This window comes from Podarcis cretensis (genome assembly GCF_951804945.1).
Source record: "Podarcis cretensis genome assembly, chromosome: 1".
NCBI classification, from domain to species: domain Eukaryota; kingdom Metazoa; phylum Chordata; class Lepidosauria; order Squamata; family Lacertidae; genus Podarcis; species Podarcis cretensis.
In genome coordinates, this window is record NC_137170.1 from 140,613,727 (window position 1) to 140,633,070 (window position 19,344).

General features: G+C 43.8%; 1 protein-coding gene across 13 annotated transcripts in view; it reads right to left on the reverse strand.

Annotated features, from left to right (window-relative positions):
* UNC80 (unc-80 homolog, NALCN channel complex subunit) overlaps positions 1 to 19,344 on the reverse strand; it is a 197,931-nt gene that overhangs the window by 123,277 nt on the left and 55,310 nt on the right. For all 13 annotated transcript variants that reach the window (XM_079974817.1, XM_079974825.1, XM_079974823.1 and 10 more), the window contains exons 22-23: positions 14,919 to 15,091; positions 594 to 806 (exon numbers count right to left, since the gene is read on the reverse strand). In XM_079974817.1, coding sequence (XP_079830943.1) covers positions 594 to 806; positions 14,919 to 15,091 — 386 coding nt within the window. The remainder of the gene's footprint in view (positions 1 to 593; positions 807 to 14,918; positions 15,092 to 19,344) is intronic.

The following is a 19,344-nucleotide window of genomic DNA, read 5'->3' on the forward strand; positions in this document are numbered from 1 at the left end:
TTAAAAGTACATGTAACTGAACTGAATGAATATTCTCTCCCCACGCTGCATCCTTATCTCAGCTTTTTTCCCCCTTCCTTCATTGGCCATTTCTATCATTAGGCAGAATCAGGAGATTGTCTCAGGCTGTAGATGAAGAAAGGAGTGGTGACAGGTCCCCCACCCAGTCATTCCCAATGACAGCTCTCAGCTCACCATTACCATCCTCACCAGCTGAAACCAGTGACACTTGTTGGGCTGGGCTGGCTGGCTCTCTCACTTACTTGCCTTCTCCCAAAGCATCTCATAAAACACCACTGAGAAAGACCTTTGAAAGGCAAAGTGGCAGCCATCCAGGTCACATGTACCAGAAGGCATTGCACATGGTACTGCTCTGCTCATGTGACGCAGGCTGGTGGAGGATAACTTCTGCAGGTGGCTACTCTGACTTCCAGGTTTCTAGCATGTACCTGTTTCCTGTTTCCAGATTGGTCTAGAAAGCAATATGGAATGTTCAGAACTAAACACAAATGTTTCTGAATAATGTTGATTACGAGAGAGAGAGAGAGAGAGAGAGAGAGAGAGAGAGAGAGAGAGAGAAAGGTTGAACTTACATCTCCCCATTGATAGAAGAGCTTGGCCGCGTTCCACTGTAACTTCTGGTTACGTTTGTTCCCCACTATTGGGGAGCGCCCACGGGAAAGACCCTTTTTAGTGATGTTCACATGGTGTCCCTTCATCCACTCTGGCCAGTTGCCACGGTTGCAGCGGTGAACGAAGCGAGCACATTCCAGGAAAAGGGCTGCTCTTGCTACCACTGGTGCCTCCTAGAATGTGTTGTGAAAATGTCATTAACAGTTTTTAAAAACCCAAACATTTCTAAAAAAAATGTGGTACCAATTTATATACTCAAACTGACAGGATTTAGATTTCATAATTCAGCTACAAGGTAGTTTATTGAGTCAAATATGATAGATCGCTCATGTGGTCATGCCAATTCATTAGATGACAAGGGTAGAAGTAGCCTATAATATCAATTTGGTGATGGCTTCAACCAAACAAGCAATGCCATAGTTACAGTTTCTCTTCAGTTATTTAGAGAAAAATTGTTAAGTGCTATTATTAAATATACTGATTTTGCTTTCTTAGGAGCAAGTATCCACTGAATTGAATTGCAACACCCACAGCCAGGTTGCTGATATTCCCAATGAAAGTTCTGAAGACAAGACTGCTTTTTTATATTCCTACTAAAAACCTTTAAATGGCATGCCCCTGATCTTCAGGCAGTGCCGTTTCCATGATTCTAGAGCAGGTAGTCATCACTCTTCTTTGACCAGTGGGTATATTTTAAATCTGAGAGTGCCTGGGGGTGCCAGTCTCAAAATGGCTGCCATCAGGTTTGCCAACATGAATAAAATATTGGGGATGGGGATAGGAAACAATACCCCACATAATCAATCACATGATGTGGTGCACACACACCATTTGAATGGCAATGTCCATCAACGTTTGAGATGCAGCCCCCTCAAATACTTTATTGGTGGGGTGAAGGACCTCGGCCCCTAGGAGTTGGTTCCTATGGCTGCAATAGAAGGTGTGTGCCACAACACAAAGTGGCTGCAATGGGAAGCATGGCATAACACAATATAAGAGAGACAACCATCCCTGACAACCTTATGCTTACTATGGGAAACCAGCTATTTGCTGCTGGTCTTTATTGTGGAGATCACAGAGAGAGAGAGAGATGCTGTCGCTTCTAATAAAAACAGGTAGCATTCCTCAGGAGTAGAAAAAATATACACCACTCTCATTGCACAGAAATCACTTAGAAGGTACCTGCACATTTTGCCCCATAAGTTACTTTCTAGAAGGGCTACAACAGTTGTATAACTGTTGCAAGGATTTTAAAAGGTACCAGTGACCAGTTCAGATAGTCCAAGAATTGACAGACGCAGCAATTGGAGAAAAGGAAAGTGAGGTTTATTGCTGAGCAATAATTGACCCAGTGGAATCTTTTCCAAAAGACTGGGCCCTGAGCCCTATCGCCCAGGGGCTTTTATACCTGAGTACATACATCACCGATCATGGCATAATAGGATACAATTGTGAACGGCAGCAAAATAAGCTAATGAGCGCATACAAGCCTTGCTCCTGACCGTACAAAGAGTTCTCTCCCAACTTCTGCTTTTTAGTTTGAACACCAGTCCGACCTATCCCCCAGATTTATAGCAAGGAATAGAAACTTAGGGTAAAGAGGAACTTCGGCTGTTGAGCTCCTACGGACCATCTGCTATAAGGGACATTCTGCGGTTTCCTGTTTCACTGCTCAGACCTTGTCTGGACAAGGGGGGAAATGTGCCAGCACATCAGATTTATCGCTTCCCCCTTTCTTGTTCAGTGAGATAGGGAGAGAACAAGGAGATACTGGGACAAAGTTCATTTCGGATTTCTCAGATCTAAGCAATTTGCTAGTAGGCTAAGCAGAAGCTTTCACGATTCAAACATGGATTATAAAATCACTGTAGAAATATCTGGTTATATGAATATATTGATAACTGATAATTGATTGTATGGATAACTGATTATATGAAAAGCATAAGGGTAAAATTCCTCCAGGTCCTGTTTCACAACAACGATGAAAGTCATAATCCATGATACCTGCCTAGGGCTGCCAATGGAAGCCTTGATGGGTGTCATGGCACCCAAAGGCATCAGACTGAAATTCCTGGTCTAGAGCCTCCAGGAATAAAAGGTGCAAAGACTTTTTCATCTAGGTTGACCTGAATGCTGCAGACATTTGGATCCAATATAGTAAGCAATTCAGACTGGAGCAGTTCCTAGCTCATAAAACATTAGGCCAGTTCACCTTGGTTTGGCACTATAAGAACAAGCCATGTGCCATGCACAGTTTAATCCATCTCTTAGATTTAGGGGAGCTAGTCTCAAACGTTTGTTGGGGGAGACCTAGGGTTTTTTGGGGGGAGTTATTTGTCCTGTCTGCACGCGTCTTATGATGGAGGACCGCTGTAGCCACCCCCAATGACACATTATCAAGATGGAGAGTGAGGGAACAGCTGCAGTCGCCTGCGGTTCCTGCACAATGTTTGCCATCTTGCCAAAGGTTGCAGGCAACTTTACCTGCAGCAATTGCATATTGGTTGCCCTCTTAAAAGACAAAGTCCAGCAACTGGAGGAACGTGTAGCTACGCTCCAAAGAATTAGAGAGCTGGAGCTCTTTTTGGAAGCAACAGAGCACATCGTCTCCACCAAAGAGGAGACAGGGGACTCCCCTGAGAAGGAGGCTAGTTCACCAACACAGGAGCCAGATATATGGAGAAACGTGACTCAAAGAAGTAGGAGGCCCAGGGTTTGCTCTGATTGTTTAGAAATACACAATCGCTTTGAGGTCCTCTCCCCTAGCATGGAAGATGAAGAGCAGACTCCATTTGAGGATCTCTCCCTCATTACAGTCGATCAGGTATATGAAGACGAGCAGCAAAGTCAGTCCTCAGGGAATGTGCAGGCGACCTTGGAACGGACAGATCATGGAAGAACCCCGACCAAACCTAAGAGGAGGCGTGTAGTGGTGATAGGGGATTCCCTTTTGAGGGGAACAGAAGCAGTGATCTGTGGGCCTGACAAGATGTCTCGGGAAGTGTGCTGTCTCCCCGGGGCTAAGATCCAAGATGTAACTGAACGACTGCAAGGAATCATAAAGCCCACTGACAAATACCCCTTCCTCTTGGTTCATGTGGGAACCAATGACACTGCAAGCAATAGCCTCCAGAAGATCAAAAGAGACTATGAGGCTCTGGGCAGGAAATTGAAGCAACTAAATGCACAAATTGTCATCTCATCTGTCCTCCCAGTTGAACGACGTGGCCCAGGGAGAGAGGGGAAAATAGTGGAAGTGAACAGCTGGCTTCGCAAATGGTGTAAACAGGAACGGTTTGGATTCTTAGATCACGGACTGCAGTTTCTTAAAGATGGACTTCTGGCAAGCGATGGGCTGCACCTCACAACGTTTGGGAGGAATGTTTTTGCCAAAAATCTCAGAAACCTCATCAGGAGGGCTTTAAACTGACTAATGTGGGGGAGGGAGACAGTGCTCCTGAAGGTAGGAGTCTATCAATTGATGAAGATGATCATCCAAATGTCATAGACCAAATGGAGCAAACAGCACGCAGACCTAGTGGTGGGAGGAAAAAATCCTTAAATAAGAGACACGGAATGATTAATGGACTTCAATGTCTGTACACTAATGCGCAAAGCATGGGAAATAAACAAGATGAGCTTGAGCTCTTGGTACAGCAAACTAAATATGACATAATAGGCATCACTGAAACCTGGTGGGATAAGTCCCACGACTGGAATGTAATAATGGAGGGATACAATCTATTTCAGAGAAACAGACCAGACAAGAAAGGAGGAGGAGTGGCGTTATATGTCAGGGATGTGTATACCTGTGAAGAGATCCAAGATTTAGAACCTCAAAGCCAAAGTGAGAGCATTTGGGTCAAAATTAAGGGCGAGAAGAATAACAGGGATCTCATTGTGGGAGTTTACTATAGATCCCCTAGCCAAACGGAGGACATAGATGATGCCTTCCTGGAACAGATGGCCAAGCATGCAAAAGGAAGGGAGATAGTAGTAATGGGGGACTTCAAATACCCGGATATTTGTTGGATGTCAAACTAAGCCAAGAGCATAAGGTCAAACAGATTCCTCACTGGCCTTGCAGACAACTTCGTTGTCCAGAAAGTGGGAGAAGCAACAAGAGGAACAGCCATTTTAGATCTGGTCCTAACCAATGTTGATGACCTGGTTAGTGGGGTAGAAGTGGAAGGATCATTAGGCGCGAGTGATCATGCTCTTCTGAAGTTTACTATACAGCGGAAAGGAGCAGCCAAACATACTAGGACTCAATTTCTTGACTTTAAGAAAGCCGACTTCATAAAACTTAGGGAAGTGCTGGGTGAGATCCCATGGACAGTAATACTAAAAGGAAAGGGAGTTCATGATGGCTGGGAGTTTGTTAAGAGGGAGATAGTAAAAGCACAACTTCAAGCAATACCAATGAGACGGAAAGATGGAAGGTGCCTAAAGAAGCCAGGGTGGCTATCTAAAGAACTTTTAACTGAGTTAAGATTTAAAAAGGATGTGTACAAAAAATGGAAAAGGGGGGAAAGCACCAAAGAGGAATTCAAACAAATAGCCAACACGTGTAGACACAAAGTCAGAAAAGCTAAAGCACAGAATGAACTCAGGCTTGCTAGAGAGGTTAAAAGCAACAAAAAAGGCTTTTATGGGTATGTTCGTAGCAAAAGGAAGAACAAAGAAACAGTGGGGTCACTCAGAGGAGAAGATGGTGAAATGCAAACAGGGGACACAGAAAGGGCTGAACTCCTCAATGCCTTCTTTGCCTCAGTCTTCTCCGATAAAGAAAACAATGCCCGACCTGAAGAATTTGGAGCAAATGATTCAGCAGCGGAAACACAGCCCAGAATAACTAAGGAGATAGTACAAGAATACTTGGCTAGTTTAGATGTATTCAAGTCTCCAGGGCCAGATGAACTGCATCCAAGAGTATTAAAAGAACTGGCAAATGTGATCTCAGAACCACTGACATCAATACCAGGGAAGATTCTGGAGCAGATCATTAAGCAAACAGTCTGTGAGCACCTAGAAAGGAATACTGTGATCACCAATAGTCAGCATGGATTTCTGAAAAATAAGTCATGTCAGACTAACCTGACAGAATTACAAGGCTGGTAGATGAAGGGAACGCAGTGGATGTAGCCTAGCTTGATTTCAGCAAGGCATTTGACAAGGTGCCCCATGATTTTCTTGTAAAGAAGCTGGTAAAATGCGGACTTGACTATGCTACCACTCAGTGGATTTGTAACTGGCTGACTGACCGAACCCAAAGGGTGCTCATCAATGGTTCCTCTTCATCCTGGAGAAGAGTGACTAGTGGGGTGCCACAGGGTTCTGTCTTGGGCCCGGTCTTATTCAACATCTTTATCAACGACTTGGATGATGGACTCAAGGGTATCCTGATCAAATTTGCAGATGACACCAAACTGGGAGGGGTGGCTAACACCCCAGCGGACAGGATCACACTTCAAAACGACCTTGACAGATTAGAGAACTGGGCCAAAACAAACAAGATGAATTTTAACAGGGAGAAATGTAAAGTATTGCACTTGGGCAAAAAAAATGAGAGGCACAAATACAAGATGGGTAACACCTGGCTTGAGAGCAGTACATGTGAAAAGGATCTAGGAGTCTTGGTTGACCACAAACTTGACATGAGCCAACAGTGTGACACGGCAGCTAAAAAGCCAATGCAATTCTGGGCTGCATCAATAGGAGTATAGCATCTAGATCAAGGGAAGTAATAGTGCCACTGTATTCTGCTCTGGTCAGACCTCACCTGGAGTACTGTGTCCAGTTCTGGGCACCACAGTTCAAGAAGGACACGGACAAACTGGAACGTGTCCAGAGGAGGGCAACCAAAATGGTCAAAGGTCTGGAAACGATGCCTTATGCGGAACGGCTAAGGGAGCTGGGCATGTTTAGCCTGGAGAAGAGGAGGTTAAGGGGTGATATGATAGCCATGTTCAAATATATAAAAGGATGTCACATAGAGGAGGGAGAAAGGCTGTTTTCTGCTGCTACAGAGAAGCGGACACGGAGCAATGGTTCCAAACTACAAGAAAGAAGATTCCACCTAAACATTAGGAAGAACTTCCTGACAGTAAGAGCTGTTCGACAGTGGAATTTGCTGCCTAGTGTGGTGGAGTGTGGTGGAGTCTCCTTCTTTGGAGGTCTTTAAGCAGAGGCTTGACAACCATATGTCAGGAGTGCTCTGATGGTGTTTCCTGCTTGGCAGGGGGTTGGACTCGATGGCCCTTGTGGTCTCTTCCAACTCTATGATTCTATGATTCTATGATTCACATTCCCCCCTTCTTTTGATGTTCCCCATCTCAATTCAATTAGCAACTTCCTGATTTACGGCAAACCATAGTTACTGGTGTCACAATTGCAAGTACATTTTGAAATACTCACCTTGTTTATCGTTCTTCTTATCTCTTCTTGTGATGCACATTTTAATTCAATTTTGTGCTAACTGCTGGATTGCATTCTTCAAATATGACAGGACACTTTGCAATAAGATCTATGGGTTGTACTAAACTTAGTTTTACTCAGAGTAGACCCAGTGAAATTAATGTTACTAACATAGTCATACCCATTAATTTCAGTGGTTCTGCTTGAAACTTACTTGACTACTGCCCTATGGTTTGTGGCAAATCCACAACACGAGTAATAATAACCTCTCCACAACCTCTCCAGCTGAACCTCTCACTTGCAAAGGCTACATATTTAATTTCTTAATATGATACATCCCCAAAGTCCATTAATTAAAAAGTTAGAGAGACCATTCCACAGGTATTGGCTCCATCAGCCCTTGATTCTGCTGCAAATCCATATTTGATGAAACAGCTATGGCCCAGAAGAGATTATGTCACGGTGTATTTATTAGTTCTTAAGGTGCGACAAGATCTTCTTGTGTGTTTTTTAAACATAGACTTGTTGGTCTGATTATAAAACGTGTGTGTGTGTGTGTGTGTGTGTGTGTGTGTGTGTGTATCTGGGAGGGAGCCTGGTTCTATTAAAATGTTACTGTGTTGATTCTGATGACCCTGGGGTTACATCTACTTCCTCCAATGCAGACAAGAACTTGCATGCTGGGGGTCTCTCTACAGACAACCATGCCTATCACGCAGTTAGAGGAAAATCACTCAACATCAAGGGCGGGGCTAAAAGTGCAGCCCCACTAACTCCAGATTCATACACATGTGAGTAGCACATGAATGGGGTTCTGGTTGTCTTCTAGCACCTATGTAGGGTTACTTCCCCGGCCCACAGAACCTTACCATGCAGCTGTGGGTAAAAATGAATATATTCCTTCTTTGAAATTATCCTGTCTTTCTGTCCCAATATGAGACACTCAAGGCAATTCATAATGAGATCCAATGCAAAATGCAAAACAACAATCCACAAAAAACAACCCAACAGAATTCAATAAGACATAAAAAATGTTAATAAAAATGAAAAACAAAAACCAGCATACAACACCAATCAAATAATAAGAGAGAACAAGAGCATTGGGTGGAGGAGGGCAAGAGAACAAACTTTAAGTATCTAACAGACCAAATGCCTGTCTGGACAAAAACGTTTTCAGCTGGGAATGGAAAGTCTGAATGCTATAGTGGAAGCCAAATGAATATTCCAGGGCAGGGCATTCCTTCATGGCAAAAGGTGCCTTAGGAGACATTCCCACCAAACCAGCCTCAAATGCAAACAGGTCCTGAAGCAAGTCCATATTCTACTTTGTTCTATTCATTATATATACATATTGTATTTTTATGCTGTGAAACGGCCTGAGACCTACGGATGAAGGATAGAATACAAATTTACTAAGTAAATAGCAACAGCAACAATAAGACTGCAGAGAGCCATCAGGCTCGCCTGGTCAGATTCTGAGTGTTCATGTGCCAAGCAGTTTGCTGTTGCTTAGTGGGAGAGAGGGGCATGGAACAGAAGAGTACATTTAGAAGACAACCTTGAGTTCAAAACTGAGAAAAACTACTGTAGAGCATGAGGGATGAGGGAACCTGTGGTCTTCCAAATGTTGTTGGACTACAAAACCCATCATCCTTGAGCATGGTCATGCAAGCTTGGGCTGAGAAGTCCAACAACATATGGATGGCCATGGGTTCCCCGAGTTCTAAATCAGGTTTTCCCAGACACTGGACAAAGTGTTTTAATAAATGTGCTTGGAACTGGTCCAGCACCTTCATGTGCAAATAGCACATTTGAGGGGTGTTTTGGGGTGATATAATGCAGGGAGCATCTACTTCCATGTCGTGCCCCTGATCAGAATTCCCATGGTTCATTTTCCTAAAGAAATAGGTATGTGCAGTTCTAAGCATGCCAAGTTAAACATGCTTTAAACTGTAAGCTATGGTTTGTCCCTGGTCTGCTCAAAAGGAATTCATTGCCTGGTAACAAGGTCCTTAGTTCTTGATTGCATAATTAATTCCTGCAGGATCTTATGCCTAAAGAGATCTCTCAGTCAAAAGGACTTGTGATGCAAATTCCTGTTGACCCATCCTTACGCGTAAAGCAAGTGTTATAAGCATTGTCCTCAGAGAAAATTAGCATGCTGAATGTCAAGGTATTATGAAAATACCCTGCAATAGCTTACCTTACACCCAGAGCAATCTGAAGAAGCAGCGAGAGAAAGATGAAGATGTGTGACAGAATGGGTAAGGATGAATTCACACCACAGAGAAACACACCACAAATGAGGAGAAATGAATCAGCCAGGAGATGCATAGCTGAAAAGAACCACAGGTTACCACTCCACTCATGGTCAACAACAGAAAGCAAAACATCGCCACAAAGTTCTAACAAGATGGGCACTTTCTTTGAAATTCTGCTTACAAAATGGCCTCCCCACTTCCTCCATTACAGTTCTTTCGCTGCTTTTAAATATGGCAAGATAAAACAAAGGCAAAACTGAACTCCCAGTTAAACACTTTGGACACAGGTCATCCAGTAGAGCATGAGACTCTTTATCTCAGGATCATGGATTTGAGCGCCACATTGGGCAAAATATTTCTGCACTGCAAGGGGTTGGACTAGATGACCCTTGTGGACCCTTCCAACTCTACCATTCTATGAGTCTAGGTGCAGGGCAGGCCTAAGCACTGTGGGAAGGAGGGACAGCAGTTTACTCAGCCCTAGAGGTTAAGGAGAGGGAAGCAGCCCATAAGCTGAAAACTGAGGTTGAATTTGAAGAATGTGCTTGAAGGTGTCTATACAAACTTATTTCCCTGTATCTTTTTGGCATGCCCATATGCGATTTGCAGCAATTGCCGGAGAAGAAGCAGTGTGCTGAACAGTTACCTGCCACTCGCCCAGGCCCAGAGAGGGTGCTTGTAATTTGAAACTCTTAATACTTGCAATTTGAGAAACAGGGATGTTTGCCTACCCATGCAACATGCTTACTTGAGAACTACAAATCTCATCATCCCTTAGTCCCTTGCTGATATTGTCTATCCCTGGGCAAGAAAAACCACATGACACAGAATCCATCAGATAGACGGGGTAGTGGGAGCCTGTACAGTTTCACAAGTTTCACAAGTACAGTTTCACAAGTTTCCTAAAAAGGCATGAGCCAGGCTCCAGACAAAATGGGAATGGGGATGGGTGCATAAATGCTAGTTGTCATTTGTGTATGCATGCATGCGATATACTGGCTGTAAACCAAGCCACAATAATACCTATGGAGCTTAAACAAAGAGACCTTAAGAAGCTATCAATCAATTTTCAAAACAGACAAGACCTTTTATTTGGCAAGGGGAGCGGGGGTGGTATGTGACCTGTTTGTACCTGGTCCAAACAAATAGTGCTTGGGCTCTGGGGCAGGGAGGCTATTTGGATGGATGAAAGTCATTTTACTGATTCTGCAGCCCCTCTCACCTCACCCCCCACTTTATATATGGAAGAAGATATGTAGCTTTGAAGTTGTGATGGTATGTAGGCCCTTAGAAATGAGGCTCTGCAAAGACTAAAAAAAGGATTCCAGGAACAGAGCCCCCCACTTTAAATGTTTTAATTGATTTTTTAAAATACTGTATGCTGAGAAATAATACTGGCTGAAGTGAGCAAAGAAGCGCCAGACAAAAATATAAATAAAAAACGCCCAGACCTTTGCCTACAAAGTGCAGAACAAAAGGTAAGTGTGGATAAGCCCTGAATCTTTGTTGTTGTTTAGTCGTTTAGTCATGTCCGACTCTTTGTGACCCCGTGGACCAGAGCACGCCAGGCACTTCTGTCCTCCCGCAGTTTGGTCAGACTCATGTTTGTAGCTTCAAAGACACTATCCAACCATCTTGTCCTCTGTCGTCCCCTTCTCCTTGTGCCCTCCATCTTTCCCAACATCAGGGTCTTCTCCAGGGAGTCTTCTCTTCTCATGAGGTGGCCAAAGTATTGGAGCCTCAGCTTCACGATCTGTCCTTCCAGTGAGCACTCAGGGCTGATTTCCTTAAGAATGGATACGTTTGATCTTCTTGCAGTCCATGGGACTCTCAAGAGTCTCCTCCAGCACCATAATTCAAAAGCATCAATTCTTCGGCGATCAGCCTTCTTTATGGTCCAGCTCTCACTTCTATACATCACTACTGGGAAAACCATGGCTTTAACTATACGGACCTTTGTTGGCAAGGTGATGTCTCTACTTTTTAAGATGCTGTCTAGGTTTGTCATTGCTTTCCTCCCAAGAAGCAGGCATCTCTTAATTTCGTGACTACTGTCACCATCTGCAGTGATCATGGAGCCCAAGAAAATAAAATCTCTCACTGCCTCCATTTCTTCTACTTCTATTTGCCAGGAGGTGATGGGACCAGTGGCCATGATCTTCGTTTTTTTGATGTTGAGCTTCAGACCATATTTTGCACTCTCCTCTTTCACCCTCAATAAAAGGTTCTTTAATTCCTCCTCACTTTCTGCCATCAAGGTTGTGTCATCTGCATATCTGAGGTTGTTGATATTTCTTCCGGCAATCTTAATTCCGGCTAGGGATTCATCCAGCTCAGCCTTTCGCATGATGAATTCTGCATATAAGTTAAATAAGCAGGGAGACAAAATACAGCCTTGCCGTACTCCTTTCCCAATTTTGAACCAATCAGTTGTTCCATATCCAGTTCTAACTGTAGCTTCTTGTCCCGCATAGAGATTTCTCAGGAGACAGATGAGGTGATCAGGCACTCCCATTTCTTTAAGAACTTGCCATAGTTTGCTGTGGTCGACACAGTCAAAGGCTTTTGCATAGTCAATGAAGCAGAAGTAGATGTCTTTCTGGTACTCTCTAGCTTTCTCCATAATCCAGCGCATGTTTGCAATTTGGTCTCTGGTTCCTCTGCCTCTTCTAAATCCAGCTTGCACTTCTGGGAGTTCTCGGTCCACATACTGCTTGAGCCTTCCTTGTAGAATTTTAAGCATAACCTTGCTAGCGTGTGAAATGAGTGCAATTGTGCGGTAGTTGGAGCATTCTTTAGCACTGCCCTTCTTTGGGATTGGGATGTAGACTGATCTTCTCCAATCCTCTGGCCACTGCTGAGTTTTCCAAACTTGCTGGCATATTGAGTGTAGCACCTTAACAGCATCATCTTTTAAAATTTTAAATAGTTCAGCTGGAATATCATCACTTCCACTGGCCTTGTTATTTGCATTGCTTTCTAAGGCCCATTTGACTCTCCAGGATGTCTGGCTCAAGGTCAGCAACCCCACTACCTGGGGTGTACGAGACATCCATATCTTTTTGGTATAATTCCTCTGTGTATTCTTGCCACCTCTTCTTGATGTCTTCTGCTTCTGTTAGGTCCTTACCACTTTTGTCCTTTATTACGGTAATCTTTGAACGAAATGTTCCTTTCATATCTCCAATTTTCTTGAACAGATCTCTGGTTCTTCCCATTCTGTTGTTTTCCTCTATTTCTTTGCATTGCTCGTTTAAGAAGGCCTTATTATCTCTCCTTGCTATTTTTTGGAAATCTGCATGCAATTTCCTGTGTCTTTCTCTATCTCCCTCGCATTTTGCTTGCCTTCTCTCCTCCGCTATTTGTAAGGCCTCATTGGACAGCCACTTTGCTTTCTTGCATTTCCTTTTCATTGGGATGGTTTTCGTTGCTGCCTCCTGTATAATGTTGTGAGCCTCCATCCATAGTTCTTCAGGCACTCTGTCCAGCAAATCTAAATCCTTAAACCTGTTCCTCACTTCCACTGTGTATTCATAAGGGATTTGATTTAGATTGTATCTTACCAGCCCAGTGGTTTTTCCTACTTTCTTCAGTTTAAGCTTGAATTTTGCTATAAGAAGCTGATGATCTGAGCCACAGTCAGCTCCAGGTCTTGTTTTTGCTCACTGTATAGAGCTTCTCCATCTTTGGCTGCAGAGAATATAATCAATCTGATTTCGATGCTGCCCATCTGGTGATGTCCACGTGTAGAGTCGTCTCTTGTGTTGTTGGAAAAGCGTGTTTGTGATGACCAGCTTGTTCTCTTGACAGAACTCTATTAGCCTTTGCCCTGCTTCGTTTTGCTCTCCAAGGCCAAATTTGCCAGTTGTTCCCTTTTATCTCTTGATTCCCTACTTTAGCATTCCAATCCCCTATAATGAGAAGAACATCCTTCTTTGGTGTCACTTCTATAAGGTGTTGTAAGTCTTCATAGAATTGGTCAATTTCAGTTTCTTCAGCATCAGTAGTTGGTGCATAAACTTGGATTACTGTGATGTTAAAAGGTCTGCCTTGGATTCGTATCAAGATCATTCTATCATTTTTGAGATTGCATCCCAGTACTGCTTTCGCCACTCTTTTGTTGACTATGAGGGCCACTCCATTTCTTTTGCGGGTTTCTTGCCCACAGTAGTAGATATGATGGTCATCTGAACTGAATTCGCCCATTCCCGTCCATTTTAGTTCACTGATGCCCAGGATGTCAATATTTATTCTTGCCATCTCATTTTTAACCACATCCAACTTACCCAGGTTCATGGTTCTTACATTCCAGGTTCCTATGCAATATTTTTCTTTACAGCATTGGACTTTCCTTTCGCTTCCAGGCATATCTGCAACTGAACGTCCTTTTGGCTTTAGCCCAGCCCGCTTCATCAGCTCTGGATCTACTTGTACTTGTCCTCCGCTCTTCCCCAGTAGCATGTTGGAGGCCTTCCGACCTGAGGGGCTCATCTTCCAGCGTCATAACTTTTATATGCCTGTCTTTGTCCATGGAGTTTTCTTGGCAGGGATACTGGAGTGGCTTGCTGGTTCCTCCTCCAGGTGGATCACGTTTGGTCAGTTCAGCTGGGCAGCTGGGCAGTTCAGCTGGGCAGCACATTTGGTCAGTTCAGCTGGGCAGCTTTCTACATGCATCAGTTATTAGACAGCAGCTAGATTCAGGGCTTCACGTTTGCCCCTTCATGGATCACTGCCTTGCCTTGGCGAAGGGGCTTGAAGAACTCAGAGAAGCTATGAACTATGCCGAGCAGGGCACCCAAGATGAACAGGTCATAGTGGAGAGTTTTGACCAAACGTGGTGCCCTGAATCTAGCTGCTGTCTAATAACTGATGCATGTAGAAAGCTGCCCAGCTGAACTGACATGATAATGCTAATGAATTGTAAACGTGTGTGCATGTGCAGAAATACATGCCATGCAATACAAGGGATTTTAAATACCAAAGCAGTGATTTGAATCACAATCGCTGTAAAACCAACCAAAGGCACAGAGGGTGAATGAGATGCAAGGAAAGCAAGAAGAACAAAGTAGCTGAAGCAACTGCAAGATTGAAAAATCATCATCTATGCTGGGCTTGGATCATCTAGGCCTTGGATCCACAAATCACCATTCGATGAATAAGTCATATACCAGAAAGCTTTGAAGACTCCCCTACCCTTCTGCTCCCCACAGTGAATTACTTGAGACTCACAGCTATGGCTTGCTTCAATTATTTATAGCATCAGCTGAACATCTCTGTGGAGTTAAAGTAGTTGGAGCCATATATACCAGTCTTCTGTTTATAAGACATTTATAGAGGCTTAGTAATAGTTGTGAAATACGGACCCTTAAAGAAATCTGAATATTAAAAGAGCTGTTTTCTTTAGGTGCAGCACAAATCTAGTAAATCAAATATCCTATCCAGGTACATATTCGCAGATACACGAAAATTTCCTTGTTTGTACTTAGCATTTATTGCATAGTTTCCTTGTGTGTTTTTAAAAATATCTTCCCACTTCACATCGCAGCTTATGCATTATTGAATTATTGGTTGTGAAGAGTGTTCAAGAAACATCATGCAGTTACTTACAAGATCGAGGGCAGCTGCCAGGATAGAGGCATCAGGGATTGTTCCTGGCTCACAGCAGTTTAAGAGAAACTGAAAGCGCTTCATGCCTTGTCTTATTGCACCCAAGTTCACCACGTTCTTGGATTTGCTTCCTTCTTGATTGGAAGCCAGGTGGTCATCATAGGTCTGACAGCCTTCAAAAAGAGTACAAAAGGGGGTTGTGGGAGAGAGGGGAAAGGAAGGCCCCACAAAAGTTTAAACATAAAACGGTCTTGCAAATGATATTGGAACATGTGAGTCTTATCTATTTGCCCCTATGTACGACCATCAGACCCTAACATAAGGATTGAGATATGCATGAGGATTATCCATCACTGCAATGATATCTCTGAAGTCTCTCAGGACAAAAAATCATCTTAGCTAGCAATGTGGAAAATGGGAAAATACATACTGTTTTATCACAAGTGTTCTCAGTTCCATTGGAGTTTGAGAGCCATTGATCCACAACTCTGAAAGCACATTATCTGCAATGGCTGCTGCTTAAATGCGGCAGTCATAAGGCAATATGGTTACTCCATGGGAACACAATTTTCAAAACCAAGAAGAGGCTTTCAGAGCCTACTTTCAGCATGCAGATTACTGAACACCAGTAGAAATTTTGCCTCCTAAAGTTAGCTATGATCAAGTCAGACTGAATCAAAGGAATAAGTCATGACTAAGTTAAATCCTATTACTTTAAGTCATCTGTGGCTACTATCTGGGCTACCTGAATGAGAAGGTGGAGCTCTTAAGTGTAGCTGGCCTCTACAACCAAGGCAAAATCAAGCCAAAGATGGATGCTGGCCCCACTGATCAGGTGGTAGGTGCCATGAAACAGGTGCAAGAGAAGTAAAAGGTTGGAAAAGTTGTTCCTGAAGCACCACCGAAGGATGAAAGCAAAGAACTAAAGTAAAGGGCGTGGGTGCATTGTCTGACCTCAGGTCCTCATGTTGCTGTAATTTGGGTTGTATTATTATTATTATTATTATTATTATTATTATTATTATTATTATTTTAAAAGTCCCCCACCCATGTCTGAGCCTTTGATAGAAGTAAGAATGGACATATAAATCTCTCTCAAAGACACATGTCAATGGGTGGTTTTTAAAGGTGACATAAGCTTCTGGGTTTCACAGAACACTTCTCTCAAAAGTGTGCACTAACTTTAAAGCATTGGCCCACCTACTTTAAAAATAAAATAAATAGAAAGTAACCACACAGAGAGAAGTCCGTTTACCTTACTTCTAGTTGTGGCAGCATTGCAGGCCAGCCTTGCTTCTCCCCCACGCTATCCAATGCAGAACTGCTTTTAATGGAGGTTTTCCAACTGGTGGGGAGTCAAAACAGTTCACCTTGTCAGCCTGGAAGCAGATTCAAGCCTACTGGCTGAATTAGCCAATAGCCGGCAGGCTAAGAGGCAGGCTCTTGATGGGGGGGGGGAGGCCCAACTGAACCAGCAGGTTTCACCTTGGTCTGATCCTCAACTATTTAAAGAGACCCACCTCCCTGCTCCACACGCAGTTCCTCATCAGATCTCCCTCCGCCCATCCCTTATTTTAGCCTACTGTTGGCTATCTACTTTACCTTGCTATGGACATTGTTGCTCACCGTATTCAGGGCTGTATTCAATTTTCCGTATTCAATTTTCCTTCAGGCAAATTGGCTCAGTCAGGGGGTTTTGCCTACTACATAACAATCATCACAACTTTGGTTGTGGATTGGCCTTAGCCTTAGTTGGAGGGGAGGTTGGAACTCTCTGCCTGCTCCTCCAAGAAAAGGGTGTATCCCAGTAAAGGGATCTGGCAGGATGAGCTTTTGTCTGGACGTCCAGGTGGGGTCCAGGACCATAGCACCCGTCAAGACAAGAATTCTGCTGAGAGAATCCTATTTGATATAAGTCATAGGTCCTCCCCGCCTCAGGGTCAACCCCTTCGGTAATACTGCCAGCACATGGGCTAATGCCTAATGCCTATGCTAAACCTCTTACATCTGGAATCAATAAAGTTATGGCCTTATTTGGCCCAAAAGTATTGTGTCTTGTCTGGATCTTAATTATAAAGTCGGGGGGGGGGGGGACACAGTGCCTGGCCACACAGTTAAGGTTGCAGTATAGGTGTAATTCATATTTAAGCTCTAGTAAAACGTGGGGCTAAATGCATGTAACTGTCCACATACTAATACCTAAGCCAATACTAGTAGAAAATGATTGCTGTGGTAGAACAATGTCTGCAGTTGCTGTAATGCACAGTAATGTGGCAGCACTTCAGAGCAGAGATGCACAAATGTCATTCTGAGAACCACACCACCCTTTTGCTAACTCCTTTTCTTTCTCCAGTCAGTTCTCTATCCTTTAGTGCTTTCCCTAGCACATGCTCTACTTTCTTTCTTTCTCCGCACCACCACCACAGGTTGGGGCTTCCAACTTTGTTATTATGCCTCTCTTTTTTCTGTTTCCCCACCCACAGGTTTCCTTGCAACCCCTTCTTCTCAACCTCTTTTTCTTTGCAATCCATAGCACTCTTCTCTCTGCATCACTACGGGTCTCTGTAACATGGGACCATCTCTATTTCCTTCATTCTTTTTCTCTGTCTCTCCACCGTCAGGTTTCTGTGCACTTCTGTTTCCCTCTCCCCTTTTTCATGCTTTCTTTGCCACACAGATTTCTCTGCATCCCATTACACCTTTCTCTGCACCTCAAATGCTATCTCTTTGTTCTCCACAACACCACAGATCTCCCTCAGTTATTCTTCCTTGAGACTCTTCTTAGTCAGACCTCCTCCACTCAGATATGGCAAGCAAAGCTTTCAGTCCCAGAATTTCATGGTAAGTGAAATGCAGAAGCTGGAAGGCCATATAGTGTGAATGGCTGGCTGCAATAAACCAGGGTGGGGGTGGAATAAGACCACCCACCATAGCTGTCAACTTACAGATTTGAAAATAAGGGACCAGCAGCCAAAATAAGGGACCTGCAGCCTCACCTGTTCCAGGCACTCCAGTCTTCCTGTCCTCTTGCAGTCTGGTCAAACTCATGCTGGGTAGCTTCGAGAACACTGTCCAACCAACTTTGTAACCAGAGGTTCAACTGAACAGAATCTGAATCACATGCACCACAAGGCCTATGCAGCCTCAACTTAAGATGGCTCCCTGGCCTGGCCTTGCACTGCAAAGTTTGCAGCAGCACGTGCAACAAAATGGCATCCAGCATTCAAAACCCCCCTCAGCTTGCATTAACTAGCCACACACAAGGCATGCAAGCTCCACCCCCCAGTTGTTCTTAGACTTCTTATTGGGTGAGCAACACAGCCAAGCAACACAGTTGGAGCCTCCCTCCTCCCTGGCCGGCAGGGAGGGAGGGAGAGGAGCTGCTTCCTTTGAAATTTAAGGGACATCATTTAAGGGACATTTAAGGGACATCCATTAATAAGGGACAGCAGCGGGACATGGTGCTGGAATAAGGGACTGTCCCTTCAAATAAGGGACACTTGACAGCTATGCCACCCACATTCCTCTCAAAACCAGGGAGAGGAGAAGCAATGCTGAAGTAGTGATTATATTAATTGGGAAGGGCTGTAACTCATGGGTGGAGCATATGCTCTGCATACAAGATGTCCCAGGTTCAACAGCCCTTGTCTCTAGGTAGGGCTAACAGAGACCTGCACCTGAGAGTTGCTGCCAGTCAGTCAACTATATTGGGCTATGGCCTGACTCAGTGTCAGGTGGCAAACTGCTGCAAACGATGGGTGTTTGGAATTTTCCCAGGGGGCAGCAAAGAGATGAGGAACAGGGTGCAACTGGCCTAGATTAAAGCATAGTATCTACTAACCATTTGATCCCCTCTTAGGAACATACGTACTGCAAGAGGGCTAAAGCTTTCCTCTCTCTTCAATGAGCTAGTCTTTCCAGCTAGCCTGGTGGGAAATGATGTTCAAATCACCTTCCAATTCTATGATTCTATCTACCAAAGCCTATATTATGTCCTCCTCTCCAACCATCCTGTCACATTCTGAATAATAACGTGACTGCATTACTGGCACATGGAAAGGTGGAACTGAGTTGTAAATCCTTTGTTTAACTTGCTCTTCCCTCCTATATTGGGCAAGGTGAGTTCCTGAGTGCCCACTTCCATTCACTACAATGGGGTAGTAGAGAGAGGAAAACTTCAAGGTTCACATAATGTATATTGATGGGTGGTCACTGAATAGAAGGACTTATTAAAAACAGCAGTGCTACCTCACCAGAGCAGGGCCAGGTACTGCCAGACTGATGAGGCTCAGTAGACTCGAACTGGAGAGGGCAGAATCACCCATTATCCCTATTTTAACATGATAGCCATAAGGGCTTAGATTACAATTCTGTTAGCATGAATGTCTCAAAATTAAAAATGAACAATTTCCCATTCAGTTGAATT